The sequence below is a fragment of the Vulpes vulpes genome, chromosome 6, assembly GCF_048418805.1.
Source record: "Vulpes vulpes isolate BD-2025 chromosome 6, VulVul3, whole genome shotgun sequence".
Classification (NCBI taxonomy): Eukaryota; Metazoa; Chordata; class Mammalia; order Carnivora; family Canidae; genus Vulpes; species Vulpes vulpes.
Window position 1 is genome coordinate 50,374,815 of NC_132785.1, and position 20,968 is coordinate 50,395,782.

Here is a 20,968-nt window from a genome sequence, read left to right on the forward strand (position 1 = left end):
CCCCACACCTCTCAAATCCTCTATCACAATTCTTTTGGAAGAGTCCCACTCTCTAATTATCTCTCATACTTTTGATATTGTGCAGACATGTCCAGTAAAAGACATATAAAAGATAATTTTTTTTTTGCTGAAGAAATGTCTTCCATTACAGTGATTATTAAATATTATGCCACTGCTTAACAGTGGCAATTTCTGATCAAAGGCAAAATTTCAGTCATTGGTTACAAACCCAGAGATGGCTTCACATTCAGAAAATCAAATTCGAGACTGCCACTGTCCAGAAGAGTCAGCACTACAGCTGTTGAGCATCTGAAATCTATCCAGTCCCTAGTGGGATGTATTGTAAGCATAAAATACACACCTGATTTGGAAGACTCAGTATGGAAAAAATGTAAAATATTTCATAATTTTTATACTGATTATTACATATTGAAATTATAATATTTTTGATATATTGGGCTAAAAAATGTAGTTAAAATTCATCTAACCAGGGTCTCTTTATAATGTGGCTATTAGAAATTTAAAAATTACATGCATGGCTCATACTATATTTCTACTGCACAGTACTATCTATATTATGTCCTCAGAGACCCAGTTCACAGAGGAAATGATCTGCACATGGCTTTGTATTACAAGTCTGTCTTCGAAAACTCAGAAACTATGAAGTGAGTTTGCCTATTTAGCTCTCTTTCTCCTGCAATTCTCCTAACCAGATTGGCCACTTGACATTATTGGGAGTCATAAGATGAAGCATGCACAAACACTTCAGTTTTTCCAGAATTCAAACAGGAAAGCTTAATTTCACTAATGTTTTTAAATGATTTCATATAAATCAAAGGGGTCCTCTTTATAAAGGTGTGGTACACACGTGCATGATAAGCGAAGACCAATGTGCATTGACAGTATTTCTATTATGGGGGTGCTCAAGAAAGGCTTTATAAAAATTAAATATCAATTGGGAAACTGGTTCTGAGCCCAGCCTAGTGGACTTCTGGTAATATGACCTGCAGCAGCATAGTTTTACCCTGGTAAATTTTTCTTGAGTTGATTTGTCAAGAGACCAATGCTAATAGCTGCTAAGATACAACATACCTAGATGAATTTGGACTTTGCAATTTTGGGAGTATGCTCTGATTTAGTAACTAATGCAAGCTATTTTAATAGGACAGCTGAAACTGATAATGATAGGCCACCTCCAATATAGTTGGCACTCAACAAATATTTGGGGAATCAATACTTTCATTTATTTCTACGTCTACCAGAAGTCTTACTATATTCCCATATTTCTTATGCGATTATGATATGTAATAATACCAAAAAGCTAATAATTTGCTCAATGTGAACACATATAGCCAGAAGTCACATCTTATCATATGACATTAATTTAATGTCTTTAAACCTGGGTGGCTCAGTGGTTGAGCATCTGCCTTTGGCTCAGGTTGTGATCCCCAGGGTCCTGGGATTGAGTCCTGCATCAGGCTCCCCGTAGGGAGACTGCTTCTCCCTCTGCCTATGTCTCTGCCTCTCTCTGTCTCTCATGAATAAATATAATCTTTAAAAAAAAGTTTTAAAAAATTACATAAGCATAATGGTCACACTGTATGTCAACTATATTGGAATTAAAATTTTTAAAAATTCCATAAAGCACAGCAAAATCAATTATATTAATTTTAAATTTAGAGTTGTTAAAACAGTAAAAATAAATCCTGAGAGTCAGATGTTATTTCCAGTGTAACTGCATTTATGAATATTTTTATTCAAAAAAATCTTCCCCAAATAGGGAACTCTAAGTAGTATGTAGCTACATGCAAGCATTTCGGGATGTTGCGTGTACCCAGAGTTCTCTGTCTCATCTCCATCCAGTCTGCAAAACTGTAATCACCAATGACCCAGGAGAAGAAGAGAATCACCCTTACACCATGTGACATCTCTCATCACATAAGAAGACCACCTGCTCTAGGATAATTATGCAGCATTAGTGAACTTCAATAGTTTATGATACAGAACTTAATAAACTGGCCTAGAAAACGTTTTCCTTGTTTCCGTATATGTCTGCAGTATCTAAGAATACAACCACTTAGATAAGTGGAGGCAAAGGTTAATGGAGTGGAGGGAGCCCAGAAAAAAAAAAAAACTCACTCCTAAGATGCACTAACAGAAAGACACTTGTCAGTGCTAACACTCACAAGTGCCAACAGATGTGATCAATTTAATGAACCATGTGCCTTGGATTTGGCACTACTTTCTGGTGGGAAGATCTTCTTTCAGAAAAAGCATTGTAGGAGCTACCCTCTTCACCGCTCAATGCCTGGCATCTTTGCTGCCTTGAAACTGGCACGTCCTGTTGTGTGTGGGAACCACGCCACCCCGACAGGTGGCCCCTACTCCCTCTGCCAGAGCGACACAATGAGCGTCAGATTCCCGTTCCAAATGTTGGAGCCAACCAGGCAGTGCTTCCACGCGCAGAATGAAAGAAGTCAGACATTGTCATTCTAAAACACCAGCCTATTTGGGCAAAATCAAGCAATGCAGGAATCAAAGAAACATGAAGGCAGAGAAAAGAAAATCCACATGAATCCCACCATCAGAATTCAGTCGGCAATGACCCCAAATCTAAAAACAAGAGTCCCATGCTATGTGAGTTACACAATTGCCCTATTTTTTTTAGAGCCACATGATTCTAAGTCAAAGAAAAATAGATGTCTTAAGTCAGAATGCAAATATGAGGACATGATACCCCAAGACTAAGAATTATCCTATTTTAGCTGCCTGAACTCCTGCAAGGAGAGCAATAGAACAAAGTTTAAGAGCTTGCAATGACTCATATTTGGGAGCTTGTCTTTTGCAATCACTTGAAATTTAAAATGGTTGTTCTAGGGATGCCTGCGTGGCTTAGTGGTTGAGCGTTTGCCTTTGGCTTGGCGTGATCCTCAGTCTAGGGATCGAGTCCTGCAATCGGGCTCCTTGTGAAGAGCCTGCTTCTCCCTCTGCCTGTGTCTCTGCCTCTCTCTCTGGGTCTCTCATGAATAAATAAATAAATTAAAAAAAAAATGATTGTTCTAGGAAGTAGCCGATTCATTCTCCTCTTAAAAGGTTCTCTCCTAAAAAAAAAAAAGAAAAAAAAAAAAAGGTTCTCTCCTAAAACAAAACAAAACAAAAAGTTCTCTCCTGCTCACCATAAATGAACTAATTAAATTCCTCATTAGTCTTAACTCCTATGAAACATGTATTATAAGTTATTTGTTTAGAAGAGAAATTGTTTTGGCTACTCTACCATGTTTACTGTGCAGAGAAATTATCTGCTTCCAACCCAAAACACCAGGCTTTCACAGAGATGTAAATGTTGACAAGATATCTCATCACAAGAGGAATTCTTTTTGTTTTGGGCATTTGGAAACAATGACCAGCACACCATCAACTTTAACTGACTTTGTGTTTTTCTTTTTTTGAAGAAAAAGTATGGTTTCCCTTATAAGGATATTTACTTTTTTTAAATAAGGATTTTTGTTTATTTATTTGAGAGAGAGAGAGAGGGCAGGAGTGGGAGAGCAAAGGGAGAGGGAAAAGCAAACTCCCAGTTGAGCATGGAGCCTGACTTGGGACTTGATCCCAGGACCCCAGGGCCTGAGCTGAAGGCAGATGCTTAACTGATTGAGCCACCTAGGCATCCTAGGACATTTATTTTTTAAAAGAGGATTCTGTTGCAAAATATCTTGCATGGAGATATTCTATTTAAGTACCCCATACCTCATTACCACTACCAAAAAAAAAAAAAAAAAAAAGTAGACAAATGTTACATGAGTAGATTTTTTTCCATTTTCTGAAAATGCAGGGATTCTAGAGGTTAGCACAGAATTGCTTTTTAATAAACTCAGGCAGTTAAAAGTTGTCCTGAGGTTTAAAATACAGACATTGCATCTATAAAGAAAGCTAATGAGGTTATCAAAAAGAAAGGTATCCTTTGAAAGAGCTCTTTAACTAGTTAAAACCACTAATTTCAGAGTACCCAATGTTTCATTCCGTTATAAAAATTGTTAAAAACCTTTCTTGAAGTACAAGTTTCTGTGTAACTGATGCTAGACCTTTGAATTTATGCTCAGATCCAAAAAGAACAAAGCCCAGGTCACTTTAAACCTTATGTTTAAACAATAAATAGCATTCTTATTTTTATCCAATAAATACTGGCCTGAACGTCTACCACAAAGGAGCTTTGATTCTCAGTGGAGCACTTATAAACATGTGGATAACAGGAGCAACTGGCACAAGGAATCATCATGGCCAAGACAACATGTTTACCACACGTGTTTACTACTTGGCTTTTTGTACAATCCATACTGACCAGATAGGAGAAAACAAAAAGTGAGTGACTATTTCTTAACATATCTGAAAGGCCAGATGAAAAAATATACACCTGAATGTTCACAAATAACAGCCGCTCTGCTCTGTTGGACTGAAGGAAATTTAATAGAGATGAAAGAAATTAGCAGCATGAGCAAAACTACCATATGATCCAGCAATTCCAATTCTGGGTATTTATCCAATGGATGAACTCACTATCTCAAAAAGATATTGTACTTCCATGTTCACTGCATTATTTACAAGAGCCAAGACATGGACACACCTAAATGTCCATTGGTGAATGAATGGAATAAAGAAAAATTGTCACACACACACACACACACACACACACACACACTCTCTCTCTATATATATAAAATACTCTGTGTGTACTATATATATATACCATAATACTATGTAATTTCATGGTATATTACTATATACTACATATGTATATATATACATATACTATATACTGTGGTATATTACTATACAATACCATAACATATTATAGTGCAGCATATTACACTGCAGTATGTAATACTATAGTATAGTATTATCCAAAAGATATACAGAATAAATATACTATAAAACATATAGTATATATATAAAATATATACTATGCAAATATATATTCATACACAGTATAAACAAAATAGAATATTACTCAAACATAAAAAAGAAAAAAAATCCTTCCATTTGCAACAACACGTTTGGCCCTTAAAGGCATTATGTTATGTAAAATAACTCAGAGAAAAATGCTGCATGATCTCACTTATATGTAGAATTAAAAAACTCAGACAGACTAGATTGGTGGTTGCCGGAAGAGGGTGGAGGTGGGCAAAGTGGACAAGGGTGGCCAAAAGGTAAAAATTTTTAGTTACAAATCCTGAGGATGTAACGTATGGCATGGTGACTATAGTTTTATAGTTAACAACACTGTTACATACTTGAAAGTTGCTAAGAGAGTATATCTTAAAAGTTCCCATCACAAGAAAAAAAACCCCTATAACTATATATGGTGATGGATGTGAGGTGGGGATCATTTCACAATATGTAAAAATATTGACTCAATATTTTGTACATCTAAAACCAACAAAATTTATATGTCAATTATATCTCAAAGAAAAAAAAACAATGCACATTCCAAGGCAAACAAAGAAATTAACAGCACAAAGGCCATAGTTATCAATTCTGCATTAATGCACCATAATAAGAAGAGAATACTTATTGAGTGCCCATTGCAAGGGCGTACAGGAAAAAATTAACAAGGAGGTATGAAAAACCAGAACATTCTACTCCTTGAGCATTCTCAATACTGACTTTATTTTAATCAAAACACACTCGACTGTAAACCCTTTGAGGCACAGATGTATCTTTCTAGTTTTTATATCTCCAAAACAGGGCATAGGACATAGTACCACGGACACCATTAATGTTTGGTTAATTATTGCTGAAAGAATAAATAACCAAAATTGAGAAGCCTCTACTTTTAGAACAGAAAAATTGTCTTATTATGGATGCCCTTACCAGAATTACTTTTTTTTTTTTTTAAAGATTTTATTTATTGATTCATGAAAGACACAGAGAGAGAAAGGCAGAGATGTAGGCAGAGGAAGAAGTAGGCTCCAGGCAGGGAGCCCAATGTGGGACTCAATCCTGAGACAGCGGATCACGCCCTGAGCCAGGGGCAGGTGCTCAACTGCTGAGCCACCCAGGTGTCCCCAGAATTACTTAAAAAAATATTTATTTATTCATGAGAGACACATAGAGAGAGGCAGAGACAGAAGGAAGCTCCTTGTAGGGAGCCCAATGTGGGACTCAATTCCTGGACCCAGGATCACGCCCTGAGCCAAAGGCAGGCACTCAACCACTAAGACACCCAGGTGTCCCCAGAATTACTTTTGCGTATGGGGTTCTTAATACTACTTCTCTGTGAAGGTATTATTAGTTTCTGAAAGTCTTGCTCCTCTTTAAAAAGACTCTTAGGGCAGCCTGGGTGGCTCAGCGGTTTATCGCCGCCTTTGGCCCAGGGCGTGTTCCTAGAGACCTGGGATCGAGTCCCACATCACGCTCCCTGCATGGAGCCTGCTTCTCCCTCTGCCTGTGTCTCTGCCTCTCTCTCTGTCTCTCAAGAATAAATAAAATCTTAAAAAAAAAAAAAGACTCTTAGCCACCATAGGGAGGAAGTCAAACATTAAACATGTTGTGTAGAGATTATTCCAGAGAGTTATAAACAAAGAAGTAGTTTCTATTCTTAGTATGGTTAAAGAGGAGTATAGAAAAATCTGAAACACAGTAAAGTGGCTGAAAACATAGTGCTTTCGTCCACAGAGACTAGGAAAGACTCTAGCAGATGTCATGGGCACCGGTTTGGGGTGGGGGGTGGGGAAGTAATGAAACAAAGGGGTATTTGGGAGAGGGGAGGGAAGGGGTGGCTGGCACAGTGAGGGCTGCTGTCTGATGTAAGCAGAGCAAGCGGGGGACAAGGTGGGGCATCCAGTCACCATGCCCTGCCCTGCTCTGCTTGCTCCCAAGGTACAGCAGGTGGGGGCTCATAGCACACAGCCTTGTGCAGAGGGATTAGAGACCTGCCTGCCATCTGTTTCAGACACGGGGCTTCCCCCAAGCAGCCAGCAGCCAGCAGCCGAGTGTAAGCCATTCTCTTTCGTATCCAGGTTGTCTGGGCCTCCAGACCTGCAGAATTCAATCATGCCCTCCATACTCTGTGACGTGAAACAATGAGTGGGAAGTGAAAAGAGCAGTGAAAACCAACTCAAAATGATGGAGAGTGCAGATTGAGGGATGGGTGTCTTCAACCACCTACTTTAAACTCACAAGGAACAATCATGAGCTGTAACTCAAAGCATACCTGGACAGGTGGATACAAGAAAGGACAAAAAGGACACAAAAGACCACAGTCAATAATAACTTTCAGGGTCAAGACCCTGAGGCTGGCTGCGTGGAGAGAAGCAAGCTCATAGCTTTACATTTTCTAATGACTAAATAAGCTGCCAGGGACTGTAAAAGACCATTCCAGTCTGGAAGCAGGGCCAAAGGCTTCCTTTTTATCTACTCTTTCCTCTTCCTGAAGGAGGGTTCAAGTGAACAGGAGAACAGACCCTGGGAAGGCATGGGAGGCAGGTGCTGTAGATAAGAGGTCAACACTTCTTCAAAGACTTCCTAATTGATGCATTTGTCTTCCATTCTAAGTAACTTCAACCTCATGAAAATCTATTCATATTCTTAAAAGGCTCTCTGCAGAAGCCACATCTACCACTGCTATCTGTGTGCAAACATTCAACATTTCCAGGTTAACTTTCTTGAAAACATTAACAAATATAACATTAAAGGCCCAACCAGCTCTTTCCAATTTTATTTTATTTTATTTTATTTTAAATTAATTTTTATTGGTGTTCAATTTACCAACAGCTCTTTCTAATTTTAAAGCAAATACATAAATGTCAAAAGAATGCCACTGGACCAAAGAAGAAAGGTCATATTGCTACTACAATTAACATAGTTCCATTAGGACTGGAACAGACTTTGTAAATTTCTCAAGAATCAACGTAGTAGTTGAAAAGCCATCACACGTTGGAGCACTATTACCTTTGGTATTAGTTTCCGAAGGCTTTATTAAAAATTTTATCTTCTCAGAAATAATTTTGTAATTTACAAATGAATTTAAAACAGATGCATATATCAGAATATGTACATTGTGAAATAAAAAGATCAGTAGGAGGGGTGCCTAGGTGGCTCAGTTGGTTAGGCATCTGCCGTTGGCTCAGGTCATGATCTCAGGGTCTTGGGATGGAGCCCTGTATCTGGCTCTCTGCTTAGTGGGGAGTCTGCTTCTCCCTCTCCCTCTGACCCTCCCCCCTGCTCATGCTCTCGCTCGCTTGCTCTCTCTCAAACGAATAACCTTCAAAAAAAAAAAAAAAGGTAACACTAAAGAAACCAAAAGAAGAATGTAAGATGTCTTTAGTTTTGTACCTTTCTCTGAGAATATTCCACATTAAAAGAGGCTAATAAATGTATTAGATTTTATTTAACCACAAGAGACACAGAGAGAGAGAGAGAGGCAGAGACATAGGCAGAGAGAGAAGCAGGCTCCATGCAGGGAGCCCGATGTGGGACTCAATCCCGGGACTCCAGGATCATGCCCTGAGCCAAAGGCAGATGCTCAACTGCTGAGCCACCCAGGCATCCCCCACATGTTCAATCTATCAACATTTAGAATTTTCTTCAAAAACCCCTTCTGATGTCTTTGACAAAGACAAGCATTCAAAATAAGGAATAGATTCTTTATGTTAAAATTAATAAAATGATTCTTCATGAAACTTTAGCTGTCTTTGAGAAAGGCCAACAGATTTAAGTTTTCATTTTCTTTAGGAAAAATATGACTGGTAAATGATTATCCTCTGTAACTGGAAATTCAGATTTGCCAACTGAGATACATGAATTACCACCATCTATAATGTGTAAGAGTAAGAAGTGAATGGACCCCCTCCTGCTCTCCCACTCCCGTGCTGAGCCAGTCTTATGGAAAAGTCACACGATGGTGCTGAATGCCCTATGACGCTAGGCACCTATGAGTACACCCCCCTGCTCCCCCACCGGGTCCCTGGGGCCATGTGTATCTTAGGAACTGTATGCGCATGATGGGTAGGGAGATCTCAACCCCAGGAAGAGCAGGACATGTCTCATTGTTAACTTTCAGTCTCAGGAAGAAAAGTTACCACCAATATTCTCTGTACTTGAAGCTGTTCTATTCAGCTGTCCCCAACCTCTCTGCTGTATCAGAAACATGGTGAGTCACAAAAAAACTGGTGGTCTTATATTGGTATGATAAAATAATGCTAACAAGGTGGGTACAGAGTTGTTGTATGTAATCAAGCTCTGAGTGAGCATTGTACAGCCTAGGGTCACTGGGGTTACCTGTCTGCTGCATCTTAGCAGAGCTGTAGGTTTGAAAGAACAGATGCTCCAAGGCACAATCTGCCCCATGTTCAGCCTGTAAAGGATGGGATGGAGGAGGGGCAGTGCTAGATGAGTTTATAACCCTGCCTAAATCTTTTTGTAGGAAAAAAAAAGGTTAAAAGGAAATCTATTGTTCTTTCTTTAAAACAGTCTATTGGGTACACCAATGTGCAGAGCAGCATTATTCATAGTAGCCAAATGGTAGAAACAACCCAAATGTCTACTGACAGATATACAGATAAACAAGATGTGGTATATACATTCAATGGAATTATTCAACTTTGAAAGAAATTCTGACACACAGAATAGAATTACCTTGAGGATGTTATGCTCAGTGAAATAAGCCAGACAGAAAAGGACAAATATTGTACAATTCTACTTATACAAGGCCCCAGAACAGTTAAATTCATGGCCAGAAAGCAGAATGGTGGTCGCCAGGGGTTTGGGAAGGGGGAATGGGGAGTTACTGCTTAATTGGTGTAGAGTTTCAGTTTTGCAAGATGAACAAGTTCTAGACATGGACGGTGGTGATGGTTACAGAACAATGGGAATGTATTTAATAAGCTCAACCGTGTTTAATAAGTGTGTTTAATAAGCTTTAACCATTTAAAAATGGTCCCTTTTATGTTATGTATATTTTACCACAAGAAAAATAAGAGGGAAAAGTCTACTGGGATTTAAATAATAGAACTAATTCTTTTTGTGTCTGCTAGGGAACTCTCACTAGTACACAGGACATTAAAAAAATCACGAGAAGAATCTGGTCTTTGTGCCATTTTCAACTTAGGACAGCATTTCTTGGAAGGCAGACTGTATTAGAAACTCTTTTCAGAATCCTGAGAGCAAATAATAAGGTTAAGTAGCCTCGCCTACATTTACTGTGCAGATGGACACCACCTGGGAGTCATAGGGAGATGACTATTCAACCTTCTAAGTGGTTGTCTTCCAAACCCACAGAGACCTCGGGAGAGGCAGAGCCCCAGGACTCAGGGATGGTCCCACGCAGCCAAAGGGCTGGAGACGAGGTGGTGGGGGAGAGGGGAAGAAGCAAAGTCTTTAAACTGTTTTAATTTTGAAAAGGTGCCTTTTTTAAAAGTTGGGAAATGAGTTCACAGTTATGAGTTACAGAAATGAATTCTGGCTTACTACTTATATATCAACTGCATTCTTGTGTCTCAAATATTTTACAAATGTATTCTAGTTGCCTTTCTCGTATTTTGTTTTTCACGCTTAATTGCTAAATTATATTATTACATTTTGGTTTTAAAATTTCTCTCCAGGATTCCATAATGAAAAGTCATTAACTATGCACTCGTTTCATGTAATGTAGGGAGGAAAAAAAAAAAACTCCTAAAGAATATATCGTCCAGTTGTCTGAGATAAACACAATGTTTTAAAGATGAAAACAGCATGTCATCAAAATCTGTTGATTCTTAATCTGGTGACTCACCTGGCATTAAAAAAAACCAACTATTTTAAAAAACAAAAAACATACAAAAGTATAGATATGGCTATTTATAGTGATTTTTACATCCTCTAACTTAGCTTAAATAATTATCAATTTCTGGCTAATCTGACTACATTCTTCCTGCCTCCTCTCAGATTATTTTGAAGCCAATCTCAGACATTATTCCATTTCATCCGTCAGTATTTCAGCATGTGTCTCTAAAGTAAAGGATTGTTTTTAAAACATACCTGTGATGCCATTATCATGCCTCATATCTTAATAATCTGTTAGCAGAATTGAATGTGTCTCCTGGCTAATTAACTAATTTAAAGAGACAAATAGAGAGAGTGCAAGTGGGGGGTAGGGAGGGGCAGAGGGAGAGGAGAGAGAATCTGAAGCAGACTCCCTGCTGAGCGTGGAGCCTGGCATGGGGCTTAAATTCACAACTCCAAGATCTGAGCCAAAATCAAGAGTCAGACACTCAACCGACTGAGCCACCCAGGTGACCCTGCTCTATTGTTGTTTTTTTTTTTAAGATTTTTTATTTATTCATGAGAGACACAGAGGCACAGACACACGCAAAGGTAGAAGCAGACTCCCTGCAGGGTGCCCAATGATGTGGGACTTGATCCCAGACAGCAGGATCACACCCTGAGCCAAAGGCAGGCACTCAACCACTGAGCCACCCAGGTGTCCCACTCCCTTCCCCCAGTTATTTTTAATGATGGTTTTGATAAGCTTTGCCTTATTGATCCAACAAATATAAGGAAGCAGAAGAGCACAAGGCAGTTGGTGTTGGCTTTGATGTGAGTTAGACTACAATAAGTTAGACTCCAGTGTGAACCCAGTTTTGCCATAAATAGTGTATGACCCTGAAAAAGTCACTTAAACTTTAAGTCCTACATCTGGAGAAATGGGAAAGTAATTCTACCTATTTTAAAGATTGTTACATAGTTAAAAGAAGAAAAAAATATATATATACACAAATACAAATACATACACACACACACACACACACACACACAAATACACATGTGCCAGTAGACAGTCAAAAAATGGCAGCTATTATATTAACAGCAAAGTCATCTACGTTCCAAAGTAAAAACCTTCTGCTGGAAACCCCTATTAATCATTACTAAAACAAATTTTGGAACTACTCAGATGGTGACAGCTACACTGGGAATCATCTGTCTTGGAGCCTGGCAAACTTTGCAAAGAACTAGACAGTTAAGTGTCTTAGGCTTTCAGGCCAGATGGCCTGTACCAACACCGTGAAACTCTGCCATCAAAGGGCAAAAGCGGCCACAGACAAAATGAAAATAAATGGGTGTGCCTGTTTTAATAAAACTTTATATATGGACACTGAAATCTGGATTTCATGTAACTTCTTATATGTCATGAAATGTTATTATTGTTCCTTATTTCCTAACCATTTAAACATGTCAAAATCAGAGTGCTGAGGATGAGTCAAGCCCAGGCGGTGGCATAAAGGCTGGAGGGAGCTCTGGAATGTGTGGAATCCCAATGCCGAGCAGCCAGGGCCAAATCCCCAGAGATGCCCATCCTGCCCATCCACTGCCTGTCAATCTTGCCTATCCTCCAGGACTCTCTCCAACTCCCCTGGCAGCTCCCCAGGGGAATCTAGCTTTCCACCCAGATGCACTCCCTCATCTTGTACCACAACCAGGGTATCCAGGATGCCAAACTCTCAGTCCTCACCCACCACCTGCTCCTGGCACGCCTCCCGTGAATCCCTGGGCACAGGGCATGGTAGCACGAGGAATGGTGATGGACAAGAAGATGTGGAAGAAAATGAAGAAAGTTCATAAAAAGATGCATAAACACCATGAGCATGACAAGCATTCCTCCTCCTGCTCTTCCAGCAGAGACTCTGACTGAATACAGGGCCTGGACCCTTCCCTCAGGCCTCTCCAACAGTTCTGTTCTCCCATCAGCTTCAGAAGCCATCTTGTTCTGGGGAAAACTCGTCCTTGTGTCCCTCCTCCCTCACCTGCCAATCTGAGCCTTACCCTGCTGTTCAGCCCTAACTGGCTAGGAAAAATGAGAAAAGAATTACCATGGGCTAGTGAAGACCATCTTCTCACTACTGAGATAGAACTTTAAGCTGATTAGCAGGAGGTTAGCAGGAGAACTATTTTTTCTTTTTAAAGATTTTATTTATTTATTCATGAGAGAGGCAGAGGCATAGGTAGAGGGAGAAGCAGGCTCCCTTTTGGGAGCCTGATGCAGGACTTGATCCCAGAACCCTGGGATCACCACCTGAGCTGAAGGCAGATACTCAACACTGAGCCACCCAGGTACCCCAGGCGAACTATTTTTTGAGGATGGTGAGACCTTTGAGCTAAATGCTAAAGATGAGTTTAAGATCTGTAAAACAGGGATCCCTGGGTGGCGCAGCGGTTTGGCGCCTGCCTTTGGCCCAGGGCGCGATCCTGGAGACCCGGGATCGAATCCCACGTCGGGCTCCCGGTGCATGGAGCCTGCTTCTCCCTCTGCCTGTGTCTCTGCCTCTCTCTCTCTCTGTGTGTGATTATCATAAATAAATAAAAATAAAGTAATTAAAAAAAAAAAGATCTGTAAAACATGATTTTTTTTAAAGTTTTCTTTTGTAATAGTTGTGAGGTGTTGTGGAAATTTAATTATGGAAAAGAAACGGAATCATTTTTGTAATGGTAACAAAAATATGTAAAAATCATTATTAAAATTTGCCACAGTGGTCATTAAATTAGATAGTAGTGGCTCAACATGTATTTGGAAAAAAATCATTCTTAGTTTATGGGCCACATGAGAAAGTTTATGGGGTAGTGGGCTGGCTTTGGCCTTGGGTCCCTTTGTTTACTAACCCTGAAATTTCCATTTCACCAGCCCCAGCACACAAAATTCTCAATGAGCAGTCTGCTCTTCATTATTAGTAAGAGATTAATTCACAGGAGAAACCAAAGTACAAGAATCAGTACATGACCACAATATGAAAGCCCTGGCAGCTCTGGACCACACCTGAGCTTTGAGAAACTCTATGGAAAAAGCCTCAACATGCCAAGATACACAAGCTCCTGCTTAAATTGCTCTACTCCAACATTCCAGAGGAAATCATCCCACTCACCTTCCCTCTTTTCCCCTCCCCCCAAATATAAATCATTGATTATGATATACAAGGAGAGTTCTACAGTCCATACACTTCTCACTTCTTCAGATACAAAAACTGAATGTATATGCATCACTGGAGCTAGCAGGCATGACAGGTACATAAGCTGAATTCATCCCATCCTATGTCTACAATAAAGCAATTGGGAAGGTAGGACTTGACTTGGGGATCATTGAGCCATACAGGGATTCTGTTGCATCTCAGTTAATGCACCTGCTGTGCTGCTGCAAACCATTCCTCCATGCCTCCCTCCCCCACACACACATTCAGTGAGCCATTTCAACTCCAGAAACAATGCTTTTCTTTGTAAGTATTAATATTCTTCTAATGACAAAACCAAGAATTTCATAATCCAGGTCCACATCCATGGCTATTCATTTTAGATTTTTTCTATTTTTCTCACTGAGAAGTTTTAATAAAGAATAAACAAAAGCGTTTTTCCCCTACAATTTTGGTGCAAATAAAATGATAAACACCCATCACAACTGCTTTAGTAAAGAGCACCCAATAGAAGGCTCCCCTGTGAATCCTAATGTATGAACTTTGTATTATTAAAAAAGCAACAGAATAAACATGTATCTAAAGAGAGATCTTTTGGTCCACATTCTCGCAAAGTGATAAAATTAAATAAATGGACAATTTCCCAGCTTAAAATTAAGAAGGCAAACATCATCCTTACTTTCTCTAAATGCTTTACAGTAGCCAAGGAAAGATAACAGAAAGAACAGGGCACCCAGGAGGTCTGCACGGCCGACAACACCAGCAACCTTAAAAGAAGGAGAAGAAAAAAAGATTTATGTAAAAAAAACATTTAAAAAATCCTAAACTTAGGAAACATAAAAAAATTCTTAGAAAGGCAAGGCAAAAACCTTACAAGATTTTGCCATCTGTTAAAATAACTGTGCAACAGCCCTGTGGTCTTATCTTACAATTGGTTTTTCTTTCCCCTCTTTGGTCTAAGATTTGAGTTAGTTGCTTCCATGAGAGCCAGGCTGCAAGGATCGTACTGATGGCTGTTCTGGGAACAGGACACAGTCCTGCATGAGCTGTGAGAGCCCCATCCCTGCACACTGCACCCTGGAGCCCAGACACCCATCCCACTGATATCCACAATGTGGACTGTCAATGGAAAAAACCATCGGCTCAAAGGGCATAACATTTAGTAAAGAAAATTTGATTGGAGACATGGAGGAAAGGTGGGAAATAAATGTGAAAAGTATCAGGCAAATAGAAAAAGGTATGGGAATAATCACTCAAAGTTTGCCCCTGCCACTCCTCCTCCCTTCAAGATCAAAATCAATTCAGTGGGTTGACCTGGAAATCAGAATGCTTTAAAAGTGATTGAGAAGGAAGATGAAAACAGAATAAAATGTCTACCATTTCTTTCCCCACAAATGCCCTTTCCTCCCTTGCTTTCTCACATCACATCCAGTAATTGTTCTCCAAAATCTCCTGGCAGAGAAAGACACAGAATTCCACCCAGGAGTGTGGGTCTGGTTTATGCGGCATGCTTTGCTAACCAGCACTCGGATATGACACATACCAAAGCCTTACTGGGATTCTCTAGGTATCTCTCCAATGGCACACATATCATGGTACCCTTCCCTCAGGCCTCTCCAACAGTTCCATGATATGTGGGACAGAATAAAGACTAAGTAAGCTATAAATGGAGGTAAAGAGAATATACAATGAAATGCAAATTACTCTATTTATGTATGATTCCCAACTGTGTGGACAAGCAATGACTTTTGCTTTTTGACAACAGTTTCCTGCTACCATGGCTAGATATAAAACGTCGGAGGTGATTATCCATTCTGATCATTAACTCCTGATGGCAGCGCACGTGGCAGTGCAAGGTGTCACACGATCATTAAGACTGGAGGAGCTGATGAATCCAACTTGTGAATGCCACCCACAGGGAAAAAAACCGCCTAAGAAGGAAGAGAGAGAATCCCAAGCAGACTCCGAGCTGAGTGCAGAGCCCCATGCGGGGCTCAATCTCATGGCCCTGAGATCATGACCTGCGCTGAAACCAGGAATCAGATGCTCAGCCGAGCCACGCAGGCGCTCCCGTGATAAGCTTATTTTTAAAACAAACATTCTTTGGCTCACTGGTGAAAATACTCCCAAGTCTTTAAGCAATGTACATGATGTTATCCGACATAAAGAAAAACAAATTTTAAAAAGTACAGCAGGCGTTTTAAAGTACAAAGAGTTTTTAGTCCTTACAAAGAACTTTTGACATCGTGATTAAAGACAGATTTCACAGAAAAAAGTTTTTAAGGGCTATCTAAGGAAGCACTGTGTCCAATTGTTTGGGGGCATGAGCAAGAGTGTGGAGAGGTTTTATTTTTCTTTCCTAATATTTGCATTATATATATTTTCAGGCAAACGTCTTTATAATAGCCTTTGCAGGCTATTTTTTTTTCTTTTTTTTTTTTTTAAAGATTTTATTTATTTATTCATGAGAGACACAGAGAGATAGAGAGGCAGAGACACAGGCAGAGGGAGAAGCAGGCTCCACGCAGGGAGCCCGATGCGGGACTGGATCCCGGATCCCAGGATCACGCCCCGAGCCGAAGGCAGGCGCTCAACCACTGAGCCACTCAGGCGTCCCTATTTTTTTTTTTTTTTCATACAAAGGAAAGGGAGCAGGCTCTGCTATCCTCAGATATGCCACTTTAGCATACTGAGTATTCTGAATTAAAGGTACTTGAGAAACAGGACAAGAAGGATGATCTAACCATCTTTTGTCCCCCTGAAAGCAGGAAATAAATCTCTCCTATTAAAAGCACCCTCCCTCTGTCAGGAGGGTAGAAGGCATCCTCATCCCCAGAAGGCTAAATAAACAAGCCTGTTATTCACTAATTCACGACCCCAAGCCCAAACCCCTTTGTCCTGCCAATACTTCTTCACAAGTTTGGAAAACTTTCCTGCTTTGGTCACTTCTTTGAATCTCCTATTTTTACAGGGCTCCAGTACATTTTATGGGGTTCCAGGAATCAAATTTGTTTTTCTCTCGTTAATCTGTCTTAGGCCAATGTAATCATTAGGCCAGACGGGAAACCTAGGAGGGAAGAGAGGGAAATGTTTCCACCCCTACAGAGATAACCCGAAACACTCATATCAGGGTTTGCAATTCCCTCAAATCCACAGAGCGGGTCATGTTGTTTCCCCACTGGGAACAATGTGCATGGGTTTGTAAGAAGGAACTAGAGGAAGGGAAGGGGGGAATGCTGCCCCCTAATGCCTGAGTATTGAACTTTGGGTTTGGGGTTTGTACAGACAGAATTCCTACAGAAGCCCGAGTTTCCCTCTTTAATACCAAATCCAGGCAATAGTTGAAATCCTCACCAATACTCTGAGGAAAAGGAAACCCTATGGTGGCACTGGTGTTTGCTGGGGCCTCCATCCTGACAGCCACAGATGAGGGGTTCGACAACCATCTCCCTTAGCTCAACTCCCTCCCATAATGACTGGCCTTATAGGCCTACAAACACCCCAGAGTGATTTGGAGTGGTATCCTTGAAAACGAGAGACATTCCTGTCAGTTGAAGAGCAAATAACACTCATTAAAATTATTCATTACCGGGGATCCCTGGGTGGCTCAGCGGTTTAGCGCCTGCCTTTGGCCCAGGGCACGATCCTGGAGTCCCAGGATCAAATCCCACATCGGGCTCCTGACATGGAGCCTGCTTCTCCCTCCTCCTGTGTCTCTGCCTCTATCTCTCTCTCTCTATGTCTATCATAAATAAATAAACAAACAAACAAATAAATAAATCTTTAAAAAAATTATTCATTACCAATCAGGGCCTGGGAGGTGGGAAAACTGTAGGGTGATGAACTCACCCTGAGGTTTGCCTGGGACTGTCCCAGTTTTAAAATGGAAAGTCCCACGTCCCAGAACCCCCTTAATAATGGGCAAAGTGGATGGCTAGTCACCCTGTAAGACTGGGAAATTCAGATTCTTATTTGCAGCAGACAAAAACATCCTCAATGCTAATATCAAGAAAGTATAAAGACACAAACACATAAATGCTAATACAAAGAAATTTATATTACTAAAACCTGGAGGGACCCACATTGCCAGTGCTTTCTCTTCACAAATGTAATCAGAAGCACAATAACTCCCCAACCCCCAGACCTCATCCTAGCCCGCTGGTCAGTTTGGGGGCACTGTGCCAAGGGCTGTCACACAGGTCTTCATCTGGAGTCCACAGCCCAGGGCTGCTTCCCCAGCAATGTACTGGGGGCTTCAAAGGGCTTTCCTTCCGCCTAACTCCTTGGGTCCTGCTTCTGGCTTATTTTTAAAGCTGGGTTAAATGTAGAGTGGGGTATGACGAGGGGGTGTAGATAGGAGGAAACTGAATAGTCCCTATTTGCCAGAACAATGAAAGATGAACATACAAATTATTTAAGAATGCTAATTTTGGGGTACTTGGGTGGCTCAGTCAGTTAAGCGTCTGACTTTGGCTCAGATCAGGATCCTGGATCCTGTGTTGGCTCCCCACTCAGCGGGGAGTCTGTTCTCTCTTGCCCTCTCCCCACTGCTGGTGCTCTCTTTCTCTCTCTCTCTTTCAAATAAATAAAATCTCAGAAAAAGAATGCTGATTTTCAATGACCCATAATTTTTTCTTGCAATTTGAGTTTGAAGGACTTTGATGGAATGGAGGTTGAGGGAGATGAAGAGATTTTTCTCAAATATTTCTTTTCTCCTATAGCTAGACCTTCCTTGGCTTCTTTTTAAATACTTCAAATGTAGAATTTTAGGATTAATATGATCCCAGATGGCATTTACTGGGGCATGTGTGTGTGTGTGTGTGCGTGTGTGTATCTAGCTCTACTTGCTAGCACTTGGAACTTTTCTATAAACTAACTTCTCAACATTTAAATTCAGAATTTTAGGAAAATTTCTTTGGTTAATAATTCAAATATTCCATTTTGCTTTAAGATCACACTAAATTAAACTGTAAATCAGTACTTTTGCCAGAAATTCCCCTATTTCTGATTAACGCATACACTATTTCTGGGTCCCAACGAACATTTAAGCCATAATGAGAACTCACATGGAAGCAAATTCTAATTTGGTCACAGTTATATATAAATAGTCTATAACAAATCTTTTGTAACAGTTTCCAGATTGTCAGTCCTCTGAATTTGCTAAAGTAAAACATTATGAGAATTTTTTTTAAAAGCTTTATAGTGATAAGATATTAAGAGAAGGTTGTGATAACAACTCTACAATCCTCTTAATACCGAGAATAGAGTCTAACAAAAGCACATTCTAAAGGCAGGAATTCGGTTCAATATAGTGAAACTCACTTCAAGATGCTCAATACATTTGGTTAAATGTCGGGATTTAAACACACATGAAATGCAAAAAAATCTGTTGTGGATAAGTAATAAGAAACATGTAATATTTTATACCAGGTGCTTCAAGCGCACAGAACAAAATGGCTAAAATCACATCTTTTACCTCAGCAAATATGCAGACTTTCATTTTTAAAGGGTTCCATGGTGGCAGGGGAATAGGGTGGTTCTTGAAATCCCCACACATATGGTTAAATCCCAACACAGTTTGTACCAAATACATTCAGTGGCAACTCAATGGAATAAAGGTTTGGCCCGCAGGACAGCAGGTGAGGGCCCTGTCAGGAGCTGCCACATCAGCTGGGCCACCTGGGCAGAGTCTTTCAAGGGAAGGAGAACCATCCAGGCAGCAGAGAAGAAGAGAAGGAAGGTGGGAGAGCTCCAGACCAGTCCCTAGCATCGTGTGGAAACCACACCTTCCCAGTGCCGGCATCTCCCCAGCATGGGCCTCAGACACCAGAATTTAAGTTCTGCCCCCAGACTGCTCTCAGTGGAGGTAAAAAAAAATTGCATTGGACCCTTTGCTGAAGATAAGCTCCTAGCTTCTGGCCTTTAGACCAAACCTGGCGATATTCACGATTTACCCTTTATGGTGTGGTCACGCAAGGGAAACATGTCTGCGTGACCAGATATCACATCGTATCAGTATTATAAGGTCTTTGCCCATCTTGGGACTCTTGCATTTTTCCTAAGAGAGACCTGTGGGATCTACAAATAAGTGGCTCAGGTGTCTGGCAGGGGGTAGCACCGTACACTTGGTACTGCAATAAGCCTCTTCAAGGGGAGCCTGTTTTAGGGAATGAGCCGACAGATGAAAGGCTCCTTGTCCTCACACGAGCACGGATGCCGCGGACAGATGCTACTTACACACTCGGTGTGTACCGGATGCACGGCGAATAGCAGAGCGGCCAGCAGAGACGATCTGGGGGCCAGGTTCAACCTCCGCCCTTTACTGGTGTACTGCAGGCCACCAAACAGCACAGAGAAGACATCCACCATGAGGACAGAGATGCCACCGTGAAGTAGGATGTTGATCACATGGAAACTCATGGGGTGGAAGCCTCCAGATAAATAGTAGTTAATCCTGTAAGTGAAAGGTGTCTGTTCATACCAGATGCACAGAAGCATGCACAGTAAAATACAAACCACCTGGAGGAAAAGGTTGGTGAGTAATAGCATGAAAGGGGGAAGAGAAAGTTCTGGTGAAAGTGACATCAAGATGAATAATGTCTATCAAGCTTGGAAGGTTGAAGAAAGGGTAAGAGCATAATTAAGTGCAGATGGCAAAAATGGAAGAGAAGAGCATGTCAGAGGAGTGAGGCAGATAATATGTGGAGAGGAAAAGCAAGAGGAGAGCTGGACAAATTTTTAAGTGCTAAAAAGGCAAGACTGCATGCCAAGATGATATAACATAGCCCACATTCCTCCTGGCTACCCCACAGGGACCCAAATTTAAGACAGTCATGTGACTTGCTTATCCAAAAGACAGGAAGCATTCCTTGATAGTTCATCCATCAGCCTTCCATCCAACAAACATTCTCACTGTCATGGATTCTTATTTCTGACTGCTTCTCAATTACCACCAGTTCTAATTCATCATTTCTGTGCTTCTGAGAGATTGTACACAAGTGTTTAATGCACCTGAGATATAGCTATGAATGGGAATT

General features: G+C 40.6%; 1 protein-coding gene across 12 annotated transcripts in view; it reads right to left on the reverse strand.

The window, feature by feature from the left end:
• The window catches only part of TMTC4 (transmembrane O-mannosyltransferase targeting cadherins 4), a 64,889-nt gene that overhangs the window by 32,645 nt on the left and 11,276 nt on the right, over nucleotides 1-20,968 (reverse strand). For all 12 annotated transcript variants that reach the window (XM_026003706.2, XM_072760956.1, XM_072760959.1 and 9 more), the window contains exons 4-5: nucleotides 20,169-20,385; nucleotides 14,611-14,698 (exon numbers count right to left, since the gene is read on the reverse strand). In XM_026003706.2, the coding sequence (XP_025859491.1) occupies nucleotides 14,611-14,698; nucleotides 20,169-20,385 (305 nt within the window). The remainder of the gene's footprint in view (nucleotides 1-14,610; nucleotides 14,699-20,168; nucleotides 20,386-20,968) is intronic.